Source organism: Miniopterus natalensis, chromosome 7, assembly GCF_054644295.1.
Source record: "Miniopterus natalensis isolate mMinNat1 chromosome 7, mMinNat1.hap1, whole genome shotgun sequence".
Lineage (NCBI taxonomy): Eukaryota > Metazoa > Chordata > Mammalia > Chiroptera > Miniopteridae > Miniopterus > Miniopterus natalensis.
In genome coordinates, this window is record NC_142087.1 from 65,181,109 (window position 1) to 65,202,216 (window position 21,108).

General features: G+C 41.9%; 1 protein-coding gene across 1 annotated transcript in view; it reads left to right on the top strand.

Annotated features, from left to right (window-relative positions):
- Positions 1 to 21,108, top strand: part of DCC (DCC netrin 1 receptor) — a 603,848-nt gene that overhangs the window by 566,785 nt on the left and 15,955 nt on the right. The window contains exon 27 of the mRNA XM_087819312.1: positions 10,126 to 10,338. Within this exon, the coding sequence (XP_087675438.1) occupies positions 10,126 to 10,338 (213 nt within the window). The remainder of the gene's footprint in view (positions 1 to 10,125; positions 10,339 to 21,108) is intronic.

Below are 21,108 nucleotides of genomic sequence, written 5' to 3' on the forward strand. Positions count from 1 at the left end.
CCCGGTGGTCACAGAGGGCGGCGCAGCGTCCCATCGCGCACGGGGCGCGCCTTCGCTCTGCGCCCGCTGGGCGCGGGCTGGCTCCGCCCTTCCCTTGGGGACAGCGCCCGGGCCACCCGGAGCGCAGACGCCGCCCACAGAGCGCTCGTCTCCTGGGGGTGGGTGTGCCCAGGAGCGGGGTTGCTGGGTTAGGTGCCAGCGCCAGCTTTAACTTTTCAGAAACTTGCGCAGTGCTGCCCAGAGCCCACCGCAGCTGGCATGCCTGCCCGCGGGGCACCCTCGCCAGCACTTGTCCTCGCTCGTCCTTCTGGGGAGAGCCATCCTCGAGGGCGTGGGGTGACACCTCGTGGTGGCTTCGATTTGCGTTTTCCTGAGGATTAGTGAGGTCAAGTACCTTGTAAGGTACCGATTGCCCGTTTGCATGTCTTCTTTGGAAAAATGTCCATTCAGTTCGTCTACCCTTTTTTTTTTTTAATTGAATTGAATGGGTTATTTTTGGTTCTGAGTTTTATGAGGTTTTTTCCATGTATTTTGAATACTCGCCCCTTATCAGATACGCGGTTGTCAAATATTTTCTCCCATCCCTTAGGTTGCCTTTTCCTTCTGTTCGTGGTTTCCCTTTGTGTGTGGGAGCTTTTAAATTTGATGTCGTTCCACTCGCTTGTTTTTGCTTTTGGTGCCTTTATGTTTGGTGAGAAATCCGAAATATCATTGCTGAGACCAGTGTCAAGGAGCTCACCCCTATATATTCTTCTAGGGGTTTTACACTTTCAGGCCTTAACTTTGTCCTTAATCCATGTTTTGTGTGTGTGGTGGAAGCTAGGGGTCTGATTTCATTCCTTTATGTGACAATTCCATTTTCTTAGCACCATTTATTAAAGAAACTATCTTTTTCCTATTGTACAAAGTAGAGCAAAAGTAGGTTTGCAGTTGTGACCCAAGACACAGTGTTTATTCTTGTATTATTATTTATCAATTATTGTATTATTTTTATACAAACAACTTTAAACCCACTTTTGACCCACCCTGTCCATTCTTGGCTCCTTTGTCATAAAATAATTGACCATATATGCATGGCTTTATTTCTGAGCTCCCTATTCTGTACCATTGATCTATATTTGATGCTAATACCATACTGTTTAGGTCACTGTAGCTTTGTAATATAGTTTGAAATCAGGACGTGTGATGTCTCCAGTTTTGTTGTTCTTTCTTAAGATTGGTTTGACTATTTGGGATCTATAGTGGTGCCTTACAAATTTTAGAATTTTTTTTTTTCCTGTGAAAAATATCATTGAATCTATAGATCACTTTGGGTAATAAGGATATTTTAACAATATTAATTATTTTAATTGATGAGCATGGACTATCTCTTCATTTGTTAGTGTCTTCTTCAATTTCTTTTATCAGTGTCTTACAGTTTTCAGTGTACAGATCTTTTCCTTTTTAATTAAATTTGTTCCTAAGTATTTTGTTCATTTTGATGCTACTGTAAATGAAATTATATTAATTTTTTCCTGAGGCTTTGTGTGGATGTACAGAAATTCAACTAATTTTTTACTATTCATTTTGTATCCTGGTAGTAGTATTTCATTTGTTGGAAGAAAGATAGGAATGGAGAAACTCTCAAGCTATATATATACCCTGATGATTTGTCCTGTGCCAATTGACTTTTTTTTCCCTTCAAGTACAACGTTTTTAAATCGATTTTATGGCTCTCTTAGTTAAGAACAGGTGACTCAGCAGCTCATGTGAGATAAGATATTTTGTAATAGAGAAGATGATAACAGCAATAAATATATTTGTGAGATAAGCTATATTTTTCCAACCCAACAGGGACAACTCTAAGAAATCATAAATTGTCTAGATGCAACAAGGTTAGAATTAAAAGGCATCAAAAATCTGCCAAGAGAGAATTAGGTTTATTTTCCCTTTTCTCACTGTACCTCATATCTACAGAATAGAGTTGTGTGCAAAAACTGGAGAGAAAATAGTCCCTCGAAACATGTTGGAGGGAATTAAATGAAAAAAAATGTGGGAAGCCACACAACCAAAAACTTCCAAATCCCAGGACAATTAGGAAGGTAATTGTAGTCAAGGAATTCGGAGCCCCAGTCCCTTCTTCGGCTTCTGTAATGAACTCTCCCCAGCAGAAAAGAGGTTTATAGTTTTCTCTTTGGGTCACTGCCTACAACTCTTGATTTCATCTGTGTTCTCTAACTTTAAGGATGATGTGTAGGGAGCATGTGTAGAATGGCTTTTACCTGTTCACTTCAGCAAGACTGATACGAGCCAAAGTTTGCTACATTTTTAAATTAGAAATTAACTGTTTTATTTATTTGTTTTAAATATATCTTTATTGATTTCAGAGGGAGGAAGGAAGAGAGAGAGAGAAACATCAATGATGAGAGTCATTGATCGGCTGCCTCCTGCACGCCCCTGACTGGGGATCAAGCCCGCAACCCGGGCATGTGCCCTGACCGGGAATCAAACCCTGATCGCCTGGATCCTAGGTCGATGCTCAACCGCTGAGCCACGCCCTGCCAGGCATTAACTTTTATTTGTTCATAGTATGTTTCTATAATTTCTTGTCCTTTTTTAAAGGCATGGCTTCCTTCTGAAAGTCCAGTGTCCCATTTACTCTTTTCCTTCTTTCTTGATTTGGTGCAGCATGCAGAGCTGTCTCATCGAATCACGGGGCGAAAGGATTCCAAAAGTTAAAGTTCAGTGAAAAAGGAAAAAAATAAATGAACTAGTATAAAACTTGTTTTTATCTGTGGTTATGGACAGATATAAAATGTTTTGTATCTGTGGTTAGAGTCTCACGTACCACTCCGGTACAGGACTCTGATAGTGTGAGAGGCTACGCATATGTGGGAGCAGAGATACCCTCTGTATCTGCCAGTCAGTTTTGCTGGGAACCTGAAACTGCTCTAAAAAATAAGATGTACTAAGAAAGAGAAATGAATAAGGAAAGAAAGAAAAGTTTAGCCTCTGTGTATTTTTTGTTTTGTTAATTTGTTTAAAAGTAGGGATTATTGAATAAAGATAGTTATATAACTATTACATAATATATATATAAATATAAAATATAATATAACAATAAAATTATATAAATAAAGGATTCTTAACAGAGTGCTTTTGAACATCTAAAATCAAAAGGCATAAACATTCAATTCCTAGAAGATTTCATGGATTTTTAAAATATATCTTTAGTCATTCATCAAGGGTTTTCTGAGCAGAGCTATGTGCAATGCAGAAGGAATGGGAACTAATATGTGTTTCCAAGTGATTGCTTAGAAAAAAAAATAAGCACCCTCTTTTCTAGGAAACTAAATATTCTCTAAATCACTGTCAGAAACAGTTAACTTCTAGCCATTCAGTATTGGTTTCTAAATGCCTTGGAGAACACTAAACATCCCTGTTCTCTCTCAAGCAGAAAACATTTCATGACTCTGCCTGGAGATGTCTTATTAGTCACCTTGAGAAACAGTAAAAGGCACACATAGGAAAGGAAAATTTTGTGCAAGTGAGGAGACTTCTTCCAAAGTTATCTGAAAGACCTTTGAGTTGTACAAGAGTTAAATCACTGACACCCAGCCCCCAAAGATACGGTGCTCTCTGAAGTCACAGGTACAGCTGCATTTCTCTCCTACCATATGAAAAGAAAGATGTAGTATATTTGCATCACACGCATTCGGTGATATCTCCATAGATCTTTATACAGTTTTGACGGGCAAATGTTTCCTTTTCTTACCAATGCACCGTAGTTCTGACCTTAGTCTTAATGGGCAAATGAACTGTGCTTGGGAAGTAAGGAACAGTGCCATGCTTTGAAAACTTCAACCAACAGATGGTCTTGAGGCCAAGTCGCTATAAAGTTGGTAACCCCATTTCTGCATCTTTAAAGCAGGCAGGTAGTAGTTCAAGTTAGATGATTTCCATTATTCCTTTCAGGTTGAGTACTGTCTTGGTGAAAAGGCTGGTTAACTTTACCCATGTTATTTTGCTGCTCCAGCTCTGCCCCAAATTGGAAATTCAGTAACGGTGGGACTTGGCCTACATAATATCAGGAGCACAGTGGTGTTCATGGATATTTCTCTAGGGTCTTATCAGAAATCTAGTTTGTGAGGAAACGGGTTGCTCAGAAATATTGCATGATGCTGTTCTTCTGAGACTGATGAGTGCCTAAGTGTTTGTGTCTCAAAGTGTCTGCTTAGAATTATTGGTATGCTTTATTTCTTTCAAATGCTGCGATTTTAGACAGAAGAAAAATCCTCATTTCCATTTTTGCAATACATTTGCCAGTTATTCCATTGCAATTATTTATGTGTTGACATAAATTTCTATAAAGTGCCCCGAGATTTGACTCTGCTGTGCAATTGTGTGCTATTTGTACAATGAATTTCTATTTCATCCTTTGCAAATGAGTGCCTTGCCAGGACATGTTTGGTTCTTGTTTTACTCTCTGAATTATAGGAAGGCTGCACTTTGTGGGTGAATGGAGGTTTTCTTTGCTTTCAGAGCTCTTAGCACAGCTAAATGTCCTGTCATGAGCCAGTTTGTCTCACATGGGTGTCCTGAAGCTGGTGCCTGAACTGGCCAAAAGGGCTCATCTGAAATGAGAGCTTCTCTCCAGTGGAACAGATGATACTGTGTTTAAGAGTTTTCACTGCCTTAAATGTCAGCTAAGTCTGAACAGCATTTCTTTTGCTCCATATAAAATATAAAAATTATGAATTGTCTATAGAAACCTGTGCCTTGTCCATTGTATTAGGTATTAAGCAAACTTGTTTTGAACGAGACAAAAATAGTCCCTTATGAATTACTGATACATTTAGTCATGAGGATGGGCCCTTCCATTCCCCACCTAGCCGACTAGATTAGGTACTTTCCTTTTCACCCTGGGTGGTACTGAGGATTGATTTCACTAAAGAGCTAGTCCATTACTATCAAGCCACCATTACTTCCCTCAAAGCTAAGAACCACATCACAGTGTTTCCAATGAAAACCTGAGGATGGAGGACTGGGCATACAGAGACTTTTTATTTATAGAGATGCTGATGAGCAATGCCATTAAAGAGAAGGGGAATGGGAGCAGGTCCCCAAAATCAACAGCAGCATCAGAATTCATGTGAAGCTTGAGGTTTTTAAGAAACTAAATTTCAAAACTAAAAATGGGCATGTAAATTTTATTAAAGCTATGACCACAATATTAACATAGATCTCTTTCATTTCAAAAATGTAGGAGAAATGAGAAAAATGTGATGGAAGGAGTAAAGAAAAGAAAAACTCATAAAATATTATTTCTTTAATGCAGGGGTGGGGAATGTCCAGCCCACGGGCCATATACAGCCCCGAAATCATTTGGTCTAACCCTTCCAAGGCAACCACAGGTGGAACTCGAAATTCAATAAATTCAATAAAATGATTGACCAAATATAGCAGGCTAATTTTTAAATTAATAATTTGTACGGCTGCGAATGATGTTATAAATATCCAAATGGCCCTTGGCAGAAAATGGTTTCCCACCTTTGCTTTAATGGCTAAAACTGTTTTAAAAATATGATGTGAATTAATTGCAATCTTCGATAGAGGGAATTACTTCAGGCAGATTTCTGATGGAAAATTGCAAAATTTCTATCCCTAGGTATTTTTTAAACTTTATTAAGAGTATTACAGATGTTTCCCCTTTTTTCTCCCCATTACCCCCTTCCACATGGGTCCCTCCCATCCCAGGCCTTCACCACCCTGTTGTCTGTGTCCACGGGCAATGGAAAGAAGCATATAAGTTCTTTGCTTAATCTCTTCCCACCCCCCACCCCTTCCGTCTGAGTTTCGTCAGTCTGTTCTGCGTTTCCATGCCTCTGGTACTACTTTATTCATCAGTTTGTTTTGATCATTAGATTTCTTGTTCATTTATTTTGATTTTTAGATTCAATTGCTGATAGATATGCATTTAATGTTCAAATTTTTTATTCTTTCTTTTCCTCCCTCTTCCTCTTAATAATGGTCTGTGGTGATGAACTCCTTTAGCTTTTTCTTACCTGTGAAGCTCTTTATCTGACCTTCAGTTCTAAGTGATAGCTTTGCTGGGTAGAGTAATCTTGGTTGTAGGTCCTTGGTTTTCATCACTTTGAGTATTTCTTGCCACTCCCTTCTGGCCTGCAAGGTTTCTGTTGAGAAATCAGCTGACAGTCCTATGGGTTCTCCCTTGTAGGTAACTAACAGCTTTTCGCTTGCTGCTTTTAAGATTCTCTCTTTGTCTTTAGCCTTTGTCATTTTAATTATGATGTTTCCTGGTGTGGGCCTCTTTGAGTTCCTCTTGCTTGGGACTCTCTGAGCTTCCTGGACTTGTATGATTATTTCTTTCCCCAGGTTGGGGAAATTTTCTGTCATTATTTTTCCAAATGGGTTTTCAGTTTCCTGATCTCTCTCTTCTCCTGGCATCCCCATGATACGAAGTTGTCCCAGAGGCTCCTTACACTGTCTTCATATTTCTGGATTCTTTTTGCTCTTCTGGTTGGGTGTTTTTTTGTTTCCTCATGTTCCAAATTACTGATTTGATTCTCAGTGTCCTCTGCTCTACTGTTAATTCCCTGTAAATTATTCTTCATTTCAGTTCATGTAACCTTCATTTCTGACTGGTCCTTTTGTATGTCTTTGACATTCTCACTAAGATTCTTGAAATTCTCATTAACTTCCTTGAGCATCTTTATAACCATTATTCTGAACTCTCTATCTGTTAGCTTGCTTGGTTCCATTTCATTTAGTTCCTCTTCTAGAGATTTCTTCTATTCTTTCCTTTCTGACATGTTTCTTTGCCTCCGCATTTTGGCTGCTTCCAGGTGTTTGTTTCTATGTATTAGGTAGAGCTGCTCTGTCTCCTGGAATTTGTAGAGTGGCTTTGTGTAGTAGGTGTCCTGTAGGGTCCGGTGGCTCAGCCTCCCCAGTCACCTGAGCTGAGCCTTCTAGGTGCTCCCCTGTGTGGGCTGTGTGCACTCTCCTGTTCTAGTTGAGCCTTGGTTGCTGTTGGCGTCCCTGGGAGGAATTGACCCCCAGGCCAATCAGCTGTGAGGACCAGCTGCAGATACAGCCAAAGAGCTGCTGTGCAGGAGTCGCCCCTATAGAGCAGCACTTGCTTCAGTAGGGCTTTGGTGCTCACCAGGTGTGCCCCTTGAGTGTGTCCCTGGTGGATATGGCAGGGTTGTAATCTGCTGTGTCCTGAAGCTGCCCACTGGCTATACTGGCCCTGGGGGACCCTGGAAGGTGCAAAGTCAGCCTCTGCCTGTGCCCTGCCTGGGGCCACCTGGCTCGAGCTACAGAGCAGTCTGCAGATGGCTGCTACTTGTGTTGGGCTTAGAGGCGCCCAGGAGAAGCCAAGCTGTGAACCAAGGCGGGCTGCTGCTAGTGCTGGGCCTGAGGCCCCTTATTGAAAGACCTGGGGCCCTCTGAGGCCAGGTGCTGCTTGTCTGAGTTTTTAGGAGAGTCTGAAGCCCGAGCTAGAACAGGCTATTCATATGCAAAAAGCTTGGGTGGGGCTGCAAATTGGCTGGGGCGGGGTTTCAGGGAGTCAGTAAGGTGGGGCCAACAGTGTGGGCCAGGTTGATGGAGACTCAGACCTGGCAGCTGCCTGTTGGCCCTGTGGCAGGGAGGTTTCAGCAAAGGAAGGAAGACCCCTGCCAGCACTTTTGTCTGGGGGACAGCTTCCCCCAGCTCTTGCCCTGGTGCCTGACGGTTCAGTTCCTCCCTGTAGGGCCCAGGTGCCCCTGGAGCTGCCGCCCCAGCGCTAGAGCTCCGAGGGAGTGAATCCAGGTAAGTCTACGGGCGGCCCTCCACCCCCTCACCCCCCCCCCGCACCCCCCCACCCTCGCCTCCCGCAGCCTCAGCCCCGCTGATTATTACAGCCGGGAGTTTAGGGGGGTTCCCTCCCCAGCACTGGAACACTGGGCTGAGGGGCCTGTGCTCCTCACGGGGCCAGCGCAGCTGAAAGCCGTCCCAATTAGAAACATGCCGCCCGTGGGCGTGGGGCCAGCCTGTTCTGAGCCTCCGCCCCTCCCACCAGTGTCGGGGCAGCTCCTTGAATTCCCTGGTTGTAGGGCTTCTGTTCAGCTAGATTTCAGGTGGTTCTGAATGATGGTTGTTCTGTGGGTTAGTTGTAATTTTGATGTGGTTGTGCGAGGATGTGAGTACTGCATTTACCTACCCCACTGTCTTGACCAGAATCCCCCCCTAGAGAGGTATTTTTAATATGCTGGTGTGGACCCATAAATAAAAACCAGCCCCTTGGTAATGAAGAGGAAGGACCTACATGCAGGTCCCTGCAGCTGCTTCTCTCTGGCGTAGAGTGAGAGATGTACATGTATGTATGTATCTTGTGTGTTTTTTTACAATTGACCATTAGTAATTTTCTCCTTAAGACTATGAATTCAGACTAAAACCTGCATAATTTTGTTCTCTGAAACCATATTTTCAACTATATAGCTACACAATTTTGACTGAACACAAGCACACATGCCCCTCTCCCCTTTACACCCTAACAAGCATGTAGAATTTAGCTCTTTATAATATCCACCTGAAGACCCCATCCCTTTTGCTCTTTTCTGAGAACCAGCATCACCAAGAACGTGCCTTAACACTGTCCTTGCAGCTCCTGCAGTTTTGCTTGCATGTGCCCCTCTCCTCTGTCTTCGATGGGCCTTCCTGGCTTAGAGATAAGGCATTTCTGTTCAAACTCCTCATGCCCCCAGAGTTCTACCTACTTTGCTGTCTTGGCTGCATGTTTTTTGTTTGAAGAACTGTTTTTCCAATTCTGCTTGTTTTCTGGCTCTGGTTGCTATGTTGCTACATCCTGTCCTCAGCCAACCATTCATCTTCTCATCTCCACCTTTGAATGGGGTGAGCCTGAGGGCCTCTAACCCTTTCTGAATATAGAAAAATGAGTTTTAATATCATACATCCTCTGAAGGCACATTTTACTTTTGCATATCTTTAATAGTATGTCTTGTTCTTTGGTATCTTTAATCTCTACTCCCTTCAGCATTATCAGATTTTCTATCTCTTCTGCCCTTTGCTGACCTCACTGAGCCTTCCAGAGAGCTGTCTCAAAATTATCTCACAAACTAATTATCTTAAAATAGTTCCTGGCTAAAAATTGTCTTTCAGAAGTGAGATATTATCTTCTATTACTGCATTTTTTTCAACTTGCCCAGTAGAATTTTCTTAAGAAACAAATCATCAGAAGTACTCTTATTTTATCAACACTTCTACTTACTATGTAGCTCTTTTTGTGTGCAGTTTAACTTGGACCTATTGACTTTGAATTTGAATGAATAAAGGCAAGGCACTGTCCTTAGCATGGAAAACTGCCTTGCCAATATTTAAGTCCACTCAACTGTGTTTTCTAGAGAAAAGGTGTGTTTCCTTACACAAAACTGTACAAGTACCCAGAGGCGGCTATATGCAAAACCTCTTCAACTATAGTAATCTACCTGCAAATTACAAGGTTTGCTACAAAAGAGAAAAAATTATAATTCTGCGTTCAGGCAGCTTGTTCCCACAGACTCGTCTCTCATGTAACTTTTTAGTTGGATGTACGTCCAATTTGTTATGGAAGATAATGATAGGGGTGTTATTTCTATCATTTTATTAGCAATGCCTTTAACACCGGGTAACTCTGATTTGTTTGATAGTTGGCATGACATGTTTAAATCACAGAAAAATTGGCATATTGGCTGGTGGATAATAATGCAGCTGTAGCCGGGTTTGGCGCATTGAATTTCACTGACATTGCCACTTATGAAGGGAGAAATAACTCTTTTTTTCTCGCTTCATCACTTACGATTACAGGGCCCAGATAGTTCGGGCAATATAGTGTGTGCTGTATATAGTTTACTGCTATTTCCTGAAAAATAGATCCCTGTCTCGCGGAACCTATTTCTGTTGTTTAAAGGGACAGTGCTGTCATATCCCATAAATATGTGAAGGAGGGGGGTGCCCAGAACTAGAAGAAGAGATTGGCCAGATGCTAGCGTATCATTTTGAACTGACCCAGGGGTCCCTCGGGTGACGTAGGGGAAGCAAGCCCTGTGCTGGAATAACGAATGCATTTCCTTGTGTCCCCTGCAGCGGTGCCTGAAGGACCGAGCGCCCAGCAGCCACCCATGCTGCCCCCAGCCCAGCCCGAGCACCCCAGCAGTGAGGAGGCCCCAAGCAGGACCATCCCCACGGCCTGCGTCCGGCCCACGCACCCGCTCCGCAGCTTCGCCAACCCCTTGCTACCTCCACCCATGAGTGCAATAGAACCGAAAGTCCCTTACACGCCGCTTTTGTCTCAGCCAGGTAAGCTGCCCGTTTGTTCACCCTGAAACCGTTGTCAGCGCCGGTGCCTCCCCCACGTGCAGGAGGGTTCCCGAGGAGGCCTGGTGCAACATGTGTTTCCAACAATGGTTACGTGCTCGTGTCTGGTACTGGTGTTTGTAGTGCGGCTCTTAGTTTCTTTCTTAAAAGCAACTGGCTTGTTGTAGGTGCCCTTCAGTCCTTTGGGAAATTGTTCATTAATCCTGAGTGCTGGCCGGTACTGTTCATATAGGCTGTAGGTCTGCCCACTTGAGAACGTTGGGAAAATTCCTGATTCTTCAGTCTGCCATTGGGTGCTAGGATTTAAGGCTAGACTCCCAAACTAGAGCTAGAGGTACGGAAGTCTGCAAACCACCCTTTCGAGGAAACCATGTACTCTCATCAATCTCTGTGCGTATCAATAGTCATCTTCGAGGGTTCTTATTTCAGAGCTCCAGGGCCAGAAAGAAGTGTCAGAACCAACTTCCTCATTTTAGAAGTAAAGAAACCCAAACGCAGGTGGCTAGGAAGTGACACCTCTGGGGTGCCTTTTTCTACAAATATCAAACGGCAGAGATGAGAACTGGAGACCCCAGTTTCCAGCAAGGTGCTCATTCTGTTATCTCAGCTGGTAGCGAGGGGGACTGAACCAGAGCTCCTTTTTGTTTCTGTTCGGGATTTGGGAAAAGAAGGGGGAAAGGGGCGGCGAAACAAAGAAGGGAAAAAAGATGAGAGGGAGGAGGCAGAGGGGAAAGGGCTGGAGGGCTGGGAACAGATGGATAGAATGAAAGATACTGTAGGTCAATAGATAGGTAAGTAGATACATAGAGAAGCATGTAGTGCTGACAGTTATTGGGAATATTAGAATAATTCTTAACCCCAGTACATGAGACCTAAGATAGTAAAGCTCCATGGTTCCGAGTAAATGGAAGTTGGTAAGAATTATTAATAGACGAAGGCAGCTGGGCTGGCCAGTCTGCCGCTGTGCAAAGGCATTGGAATAAGTTCTGTTACTCAGACCCATACCCACAGCAGTTTTAGTCACTGTTTTAGTACATACGCCTCATGACAACTGCAAAAACTAGGGCAAGGAAGAGGGCAGCGATGAATGTTATCTTTGCATTGACGTTAAGTGTGTGTCTCGTTCCTGGCATCATATTAATGGATTTGAGCGCATCAGTTCTGGTGTTGTCATCGTTCACGTGGTGTGTGGTGTGGCTGCTCAGCGGCCAACCCTGAGAGGTGGGGTGGAGCACAGGAGAGATGCGGGTTCCGCTGCTTGAGATGCACACTGCACGCCTGGCCTGGTATTTGGGACAGGTGGCAGGTTCATTGTGACTAATAATAACCAGCCCATACTGAGCGTGAGCTGCGTGACTGGCATGCTTCTCGGGAATTGTAACATTGCATTGGGTCCTCAGAACTTTGGGGCAGCTCCCTTCTTAAGCCCACTTCATGGGTAAGGAGACTGTGACACGGAGAATTTAAGTAGCACGTTTAAGTCTCCACAGCCCGTGAGTGATGATGCGTCCTTCCCCGCTCTTGGCAGAAAGCCTGGCTTCTGAAATTTTAGGAAGTTGTTTGTACCTCTTAGTTTTTGTCCACTTAGTGACCAAACAAAAGAGAAAAATTTAGAAAAATCTTTCAGATTAAATTTTTCCAAAACTGACAAAAAGAACATTTGGAAACATCTGAAATAATTCTGAGTTGAGGAATACCATTTCTTCACAAGCCTTTTTTTTTTTTTTAAGTACAGTCAGTACACAATATTATATTATTTTCAGGTGTACAATACTGTGAATGATTTTTATACCTTCTAATGGGATCATCTCACTAATTCTAGTAATCATCGGTCACCATGCAGGCTTATCACAATATAACTGTTTTTTGCTTCTTCCTGTTTTGAGGACTCGTAAGAGATTTAACTAACCTATGCTGAAGAGCACTAATTTATAACATCAAAACTAAAGTGCTACAGTACTTCGTACTGTTAACTGTTCTCTCTACTTGCAAGTAAAGTTGTTTGCTTTTTAGTAACTATGTGATAGGGAGGGGGAAAAAGGTAAAAATGATACTCTGAAGTCCATTTTAAATGAAAATTTTACTGTGGTGGTAATGTTTGGTTTGAAACACAAGGTTTGGAAATCAAGTCGTGCTGCAGAGATCTATGATAACAAAATGACCCAAAAGAACTCTAATTTTAGAAAGAACACCTGCCAATAGACAGAACAAAGTAATGCCATTGATATTTTACTCGCTATTTTCTTTAGTTGTAAAAATACTGAAGCTGCCTTAAAATCTGACACAACACAGCGTAAACGGTCCGTTATGTCTTCAAAAGCGTTGAGATGGAGCGTGTCCTTCTGTCTCCGCCCCGTCCTCGCAGACACAAGCGTGTAAGATCCGCTCTCTGATCTAACGGCGTGGGGCAGGATCTCATTTTCTTTTATTCTCGTTGTACATTCATGAGCCCTCTTTTGTCTTACTATGGTTCTTGTTTCTGTTTGAACTACTTCTTAAAAGCCAGTATCTTCTTTCACATGTTCCCAGATGCCTGCGGCTCGAGTTTGGGGCTTGATTTTCGGTTTTTCCTGGGCCCCCTCCCCCACGCACCTTGGGCCCCCGCCCGCACTTTGGACTCGTTAAGTGCCTCTTCCTTTCATGTTTCTCCTTCATTGTCTCCGTTCATTTCCTAATGTCTTCCCTCATGATTTTCAAATAACTTCTCCCTGCATTGCTCCTGACACATGGTAAATAGTGTGCTTTTAAGAAAGGGCTGATGTTTACTTATTCTAGTAGAAAAAGAAAATTAGCAGACTGACAAATGTATTAGCTGTGACATTAACTACATGCTTCTCAGCCTAAAAGATGAAATACTTAGAGCTCTCGACCAATTTTAATTCTAAGAAAATCATTACTTCAGTCAAACTGATTGATGAAGTAAAGTCATTTTCTTGTCGGCTTAAGAAAAAAAAAAATCTCAAGGAATTTTTCTGTGTATTTCACAATAAAGGACGGCCTAATTACTAATAAATTTATCTTTACTTACCACAAGTAATTTCTTTAGAGTGTGGTCATGTGAGGCACTGCTGTGATTTCTTAAAGACCGTGCCAAATGAGACGCTCCTGCTTTGAAACCGTTCAAGCCGGGATCAGCCGACAGGCCCCTTGCCCGCTCCCTTTCCTGTCCCTGTGCGCGGCGTTTCAGGGTGGCGTTGGCCTGTGCGCCGCGGTGACGGGCCCGGGCACCGTCATGCAGACACCGCCCAGTGCAGTGGGGACAGCTCTGTGGCCCGCTCTGCATCCACTGCGACTAGCGGTCAGCCGGCCTCACCACGGCTGGGGCTCCGCCCGCCTGAAAACAGGGTGTCCCTTCGGTTTTCCTTTGTCTGTCTGTCTGTCTTCCTCTCACCCGCTGAGCTAGAAATGCAGCTCACTGGGCTCTGGGGCGTTTTGCGGTGTGCGTGTCTTACAGTGCCATCCTCACAGCGATGCAGTGGTTCCGTCCCTCGGTGGGCGTGGGGGACCGTGCGAATGACAGAGGGGGCCTGCGAGGGCTGTGGCTTCGCCTGCTCCCAGGTTAACAGGCAGTGTCCGATGGAGCGCGGGGCTCCTGGCACCGTGGAGCTGACATAAATTCCGCGAAAGGCCACGCGAGGGTGGGCTTTTTTCCTCACTAGTGAAAACTCCTTTTAGCTGGGAAATGATCAGCTGCACTTTAAATGAACCTGGATTAGGAGACCGTTTGTCTCCCAGGCTGTAATTCTAAAGAGAAAGGAAACGTGACCCCTTCGATAGTGACTTGTATATCGTCGCGCTGTTTTACAACAGGAGCCCCCCGAGTCCTTGCATCTTTTTAAAGCTACGTAAGTGTATACTGTCCTTCATTTACACATTGCATTTCTATACGTTTTTATTTATAAGAGCGGAAACCTAGGACATTCTCATGTTTTCAGTCTTCTAGGGATCAATATGTCCGTGGACATGACAAGACCAAAGCTCACTTCATTGTACGGCGAAATTGAGTTTGATTTTCCCTCTGCGCATTGTGGCATGCGCTTCAATTTGTCTGAGGATGGAGGACAAGGAGTGGGTGGAGGTGGCTGGAGGGGACAGAAAAGGCACTTGATTTATATTATCTGGCTTGTTGGGAAATCACGTGTTCCTGCTATAACCTGGTCTTTTTGACAGGCCTCATTTCAGTAAATATGCTATCACACAAAACCGCCAATAAATTACTCTAATGCATTAATACAATTGCTTTCCCTGAGCCACTTGTAGGCCACCGTTGGGGGTGTTCATCAAGGATGCCACACGAATGTTCTGTTCTGCTGACATTAGTCAGAGGAAGAGGTCATGGGAGATCAAACATTCTTTAGCAGGTGAAACAAGAGGGTCACTTTTCAGGCCAGTCAGATCAAATAAATCATTGGCACAGCTGAGTACAAGAGATGTGTTGATTTGGTGATCAATTCCAGAGTGAAAATTAAACTAACACCTTTTAAAATTTCATCCTGTGTGTAAGCTCATCTATGTGGGGATTTTTGTTTGTCTTGTTTTAGTAGCTCCTTGAAATTGTCCCATTCTTATTCCTGAATGATTTTTTTAATAGATGAAATATGATTTGCTTTGGTCTAGACATCCTAAATTATTTCTTGGTAAAAAGTAATTAAGTTAAATTTGACTTATATATCACCAATATTTATGACTCTGGAACTTACCTGGCATTTTAGTAAATTACTATTTCCTCTATCACGGTGTTCCAGTATATAAATCGGAGAGAGTTCTGCTAATTATCTCAGAGAGGGAAACAACTAGAGAATTCTTTATGAGGAAGCCACGGGACTGTTGCCTCTTTTATAGACGACGAAGCTGAGGCCTGAAGGGTAAAACAGCTTGCCCAAGGTCAACAAGTGAGCTAATGGCTAAAATTTAAAGAACTCAAAACAATGTAACATTGAAGGAACACAAAAGAATTTTATTTAGCTTTCTTTGTGATGTGAACACTTATTCTAGGATTGACCTTTTTTTTTCTCCCTACAAAGGGCTTCTTGGATGATCCTAATTATTAAGTATTCCCCAGAAAGAAATGTTTTATGGCAGGTAGGTTCATTTAGCTTAGCAGCTGAGTAAATGTTTTCTTCCTTTATGTAGGCTAGGTGGAGTAAAGGCATTATAGCAAGAGTCGTGACTGGGCAAGCACCCTGGAGTAGCTCCTCTCTGTCTTAAGCTCACCTGGCCAACCTGCCAATAGTCCTTCACGGGAAGGCAAGGAACCAGGAAGCTGATTAATCTGTTGCTTTCAGCACAATGCACTCTGGATAGCCAAGGCTTTGGAGACCAGTAATAAATTTAAAGATGAGCAGAAGGAAGTATAAAAATGAAGATAAAAGTTAGGGCACATGAGAATATTATCAGATTGTGCTTTAGAGAGTGTGAGGGTCAATGAGACTGAAAAAATGAATGACTTCTATTTTTTAGAATTGTGAAAAGCTTTTGGGAAGAGGGAGTGGATGACCACATTGGGTAAAAATTTGAATCCTTTTGATCAAATTTTTGCCCAATTAAAAAAAATAAGAGAATATATTGCCCCAGGAATTACTAGATTATATATATAATTGAGGCTAATTATCAACTTAATAGACAATTAAACTCAAAGGTTAAAGTATTGAATTGCCATCTAGATAATCATGAGAAAAAAATGTTTAAATCTATTTTAAAACTTTGTTACCTAGTAGACTACATAAGTTGAAATATATGATTTAAGAAGAATGTCCTTGGATGATAGTGGGGAGTGTGTGGCCTTGCAAGTAACAGAAAATGGTGAGGCTAAGGGTGAGCAATAGGTTGTTTTCAAAGCAGAAAATATTCCTTTCCCATTTCCTAAAAACCTGATAAGTCACATGGTTAACATCTGCTATATGGATTTTGTGATTTATGAAATAGCTCGAGAATCAGTGTCTTTTTTAAAGTCAGCTGAGATGAAATTAATAAGGTTGATGCTTTAATTTTGTCACCTTTCATAGTTTATTGAGACTTCATAAACTATAATCACCACTATAGATGCAGAGATAGATACTCAGAGGGGTTGAATAACTTGTAGCTGTTCCAGGACCATGTGTCATTATTCTTGGAACCTTTATACAAACCCTTACACATAATGGACACTCGGTAAATATTGTTGAGTTGGCCAAAATAGAATAATACAGGCAAGAGCCACAAATTGAATTCTAGTGATGATAATAAGTGAAACAAGGCAACCTGAGAGTCAGTAAAGAGATTAGATATTGACGGTAAACGCAGATAAGATAAAATGATTTCCAAATCCATGACCATTTGATTAGAAAATGTTAAGTGTTCCGAACTATAAATAACACCTTATGCTAAAGTGAAATTAAATTAGATGGAGTGGAAAAGCAATATGAAAGCACCGTCCCTGGAAATTCCATTTAATAATTTAACTTCCTGAAAATAAACAGACGTGCAGTGACGTCCATAGTACAGTGGAGAAGAGTAACATCTACTCGGTTCATAAAAGCGGGGAGTGCTGTTCAGTGGAAAGAGTCTTGAGGATTAATCTCTCCATTGTGCCAGTTGGGGAATTGATTTTGCTCCCCTCAATCCTATTAACTCTCATCTGTGAAACTGGTCTTTCCTCAAAACATACTAAACTCTAACAATCTTTAATTACTGCAGAAATAAGGGTGGATATTCTCTCTGTGGTTTTTCTTTGCTTTGTGAAATAGTATGAGTAAGAGAAAAAAAATTTATTTGAATAACGATTTTAAGCAGTTGACAGAGTTCTTTATAGTTTATCAATTAGTGTCAGGTTCTGGATGCTTTCTTTGGAATCAGGGAGAAGTTCTGAAAGCAGCAAATAAAAGTGTTCACATAAAGCTCCGTGTTGATGGACTATTGAAAATGTGTTGTGAGAAATCTAACACAAGGAAAACAAAAAAATCTGTGATATTAAAATCAAGTGAGAATTTAAGCATCAGCAAGGTATTTCTAAAATGTGACCTATAACATCTGAAAGAATGTGTAAACGCATTTAAAGCTGCACTTCGTCTGAATGTTTATAACTTGGATCTCACTGGCAGAGACTTAGCGAAGAATTCAAGGGCCCTGTTAAACATCTTGTGCGTTTTACAGCGTTGCCTTTCATCGCAGGCTGGCAGGATAGATGTTCTTATTGCCAGAATCTATTTACTGGAATGTCAGGTCTCTCAGAAGAGAATGCCTTTATCATTTGTGGTAAAGGGGATTTTAACAAGCTTTTTTCTTCTTTTTTTTTTGATGAAAAACAATAATAAGTGAGCCCAATTGATTTCAAAGTGAGAGGCGTATTATGACATAATTACATTTTTGAGGCTTGTAAGAATAATGGAACTTGAAATGACTGCTCTTTTCATATCTCCTCCAAATTGTCCTCTTCAACAGTCTTTCACGTTTTCTGTTTCCTTATCCAGTTGTTTGTATCCTTCTAATTCTGTGGTCACCTGAGTCATGATTTTTAATAGAAATGGCATGTTTTACACTACAGTGGGTTAGCCTACTATACCTTTAAAGTCTGAGATTGCTAATTTAACCGATAGTTTTGATGTTGCTTTTAAAATCACAGTGATCTATTAGTTGCTTTTCTGTTTTGGCTGCGCTCTCGAGTGGCCCCCGGGTCGGGTAATAGGAGCAGGCCGCCCGCGCCCAGATCTGCGCCGAGGCTCACTGCGCACAGGGCGCAGGCCGGGCGTGACCACACCGCAATGGGGGCCCCCCAGCTTCTGGGTCTCTTCACTGGCAGGGGCAACGTGTGACTGAAGGAACACTTAGGAAAATGGGAGGCTCCCCTAGGACCCAACTCCCTGGTCCTTGGCTGGGTTAGCCTTGAGTGAGTCATTTAACCTCTCCGTGTTTCAATTTCCCACGACTGTAAATGGGGAAAGGAAAATCTAGTCTGGAAAGGGTTGGTTTTATTTTAAGGAGTCAAAGCATGTGAACCTGAATTATGATAGTTAAGAATGTTAGCACTGAACTCAGGAGCTTCTGATTTAATATAATCAGGAGCCACATTACCTTATAAATTTGGTCCAGTGAAGTCTCCAGTTCCTTATATTAAGAAGCAGCGGAATCATGTGGAAGTTGGTTTAAAGTAAATGTTAATGGTTCTGGGGCTGGTAAAACAAGACCCAACCCCCGAGTGCTAGATCTCCTCACAGTATATGCACCAGAAAAAGGGGCCTCGCAGGGAAGGCAGAATGGGGAGCCGAGACGAGCGGGACAACTGCTCAGAGCTGTCTGTATGTTGTTCGCTGAGCCTAGAGAGAGCCGTGGCCTCTTGCAATTGAACAGGTCTTTCTCAAATCATAAATTTATCCGGCAGCCAGGAAACAATCTTCCACCAGCAGCTTTAAATGATCAAACTGCATTAAATAGCATTTCCCGTCCAATTTCTTCATCTGTGTCTCCACCAATTGTTATGCATGCTTGTTCCTCAAGCCTAATGTGGATTTATGTCCAATAGGTTCACAGATTTAGTGGTAACATGCCTGACTTCCTCTCGCTCATAAACACTGTATCTCCTGAATTGCTTCTCACCATGAACCAATTTAATGTGTCCAAAGCCTATGGGATTTCCTAGATCTCAGCTTTAACTTCCCGCTTAGTTATTCCCAGCACTGTCCTTCTGCAAAGAGAAGAGCAGGGCAAGGAAAACTGAGGAGCAGGAAGCGAGCTGTTGAAAGTGGGGAAAAGAGGGGATTCCTTATTGAACATGTGTAAGACCCTACTGACACCTTTGTCTTCTCACAGATAATATATTTTGTTTCATTAAGGATATTGTAGTGTGATTCATTTTCAAATGATTTGAGATATAAATAGCTAAACTCTGCATGAACATGACTCTCTGAAGCAGGGCTTCTGAAATTTTCTATGCTTATGAGTCACCTGCAGATTTTGTTAGAATGCAGATCCTGATCTGGTGGATCTGAGGAGAGCCTGAGAGTCTGCATTACTAAGAAGGTTCCAGGTGCTGCTGGTGCTGCTCCTCTGTAGATCAAAGTTTGACTAGCGAGGGTCTAGAACAGATCATGTGTTCTTCCCCTGGGATTCCTGGAATGACTAGCGGGTTTGGTTAGTCATTTGAAATTAAATTTACATTTCTGTGTGTGTGCATTTTTTGTAGCAAGTGGTTTCATAGCTTTCATTAGTGTCTCCAACTATTCATGATCTGTAACAAGTGAAGGATCACTGTGTCATTGTGTCATCAACCTGCATTTAGGCTCAGCTAGGGAATGTAAACACCAAAATCTTGTTTGGTTTTGCTTTGTTTTTCAAGACCAATTCTAAAAATCTTTTCCATAGATAACCTTCCAGAACCTAAAGCCAAGATCTAAACACTTGTGTTCTACTCAAATGAAATTCTGCAAAATTAAGTCATTCTTCTCTAGAAACATCTGGTACCTTTGTGTACTTTTTTTTTTTAATGCCTGATGAAGGAATTGGTTAGATTAGTACTTGTAAATGTATTAAAAGAGGTCCCACTTAGGAAACTGTCTTATTTTTATGGGCTAAGTGAAAACTGATGATAGATAAGTTTATCACAATTCTCTGTGATAAATTTTCTCCAAAGATGAACTCCTGTGGGAAACTAAGAAGTGCTGTCATTTGAATGGGGTCATCATAACCTGTCCTTGGCACCCAGTGTTCCAGTGGGCAGTGGAGAGCACTTCACATTTTACCAAATGATGACTCGTCATTCAGTGAGCATTTCAGATTTAACCAGTGTCACACCAGTATGAATGACATACAAAAATCTGTAATGTTTTTTAAATTTTTTCTTCCAGTAATGTGGATAAATGAACTTATAAAAAATGATAATAAAAATCAGAGAATGGGAGGTAATTGAAATGTTTATTTAAGCAGTGAAGAAGTTAAGCTATATTACATAACATCCTAAAAGATGTTATCAGAAATCATTTATTGGTTATAAAATAATTCTAAGGAGTAAATATGTGTTTCAGGAGGTTTAGCTGTGCTAAAGAAGGGGTGGGAGAGTTCTTAAAGAAAAATAACGTGTTTATCCATTAAATGATTGAGCAATTAAAGTCTTCCTTCCTCTCTCTGTCATCCCTCATGTCTAGTCCCCCACTATTTCTTTTACATTAAACGTTTTTTTCTGGATCAGAGCTTCTGAATTTAAAAGGAAACAGGTATACTATACAGTCAGCCACCAGTCCATGAGTATTTGAATTGGAGAACTTCCAGATCAGGGTGAGGAACAATAATAGACTATTGCAAAGTACCCCTGAGAAAAGTGTTTAAAAGCGAATTCTCCTAGGTCTCCTTGAGTTCCTGGGTTAGACAGACGATGCATAATCCAGTTCCTGAAAGCTGACCTGGAATGCCCTCTGCCAGTCGGAGGCCAAACCCACCGCTCAGAGACCAGCCCTCTCTCCCCCTCCAGCTCCACTGCACTTGCTGTCTCCTGATGCCATGTAAGCAGTGCCTTCTCTGATTCTTTCCTGGGTCAAAGCTCTGATTTTATCTATTTATTCCACAAGTAGTATGATGTTAAATATTTCACACTTATATGACTTATCTTCCCAAACCAATACTTAATATCATGATAGACACCAATTTACAATATTCTTTAATATAACAATGAAGCCTAGTATGTGCTGGGCCCCAGTAGCTGCTCAAGGAAAAATGAACAGATTCTACCCATGACAACGATATTTGCAAATTTTATTACTGAAAATTACCATTAGCAAGCACTTA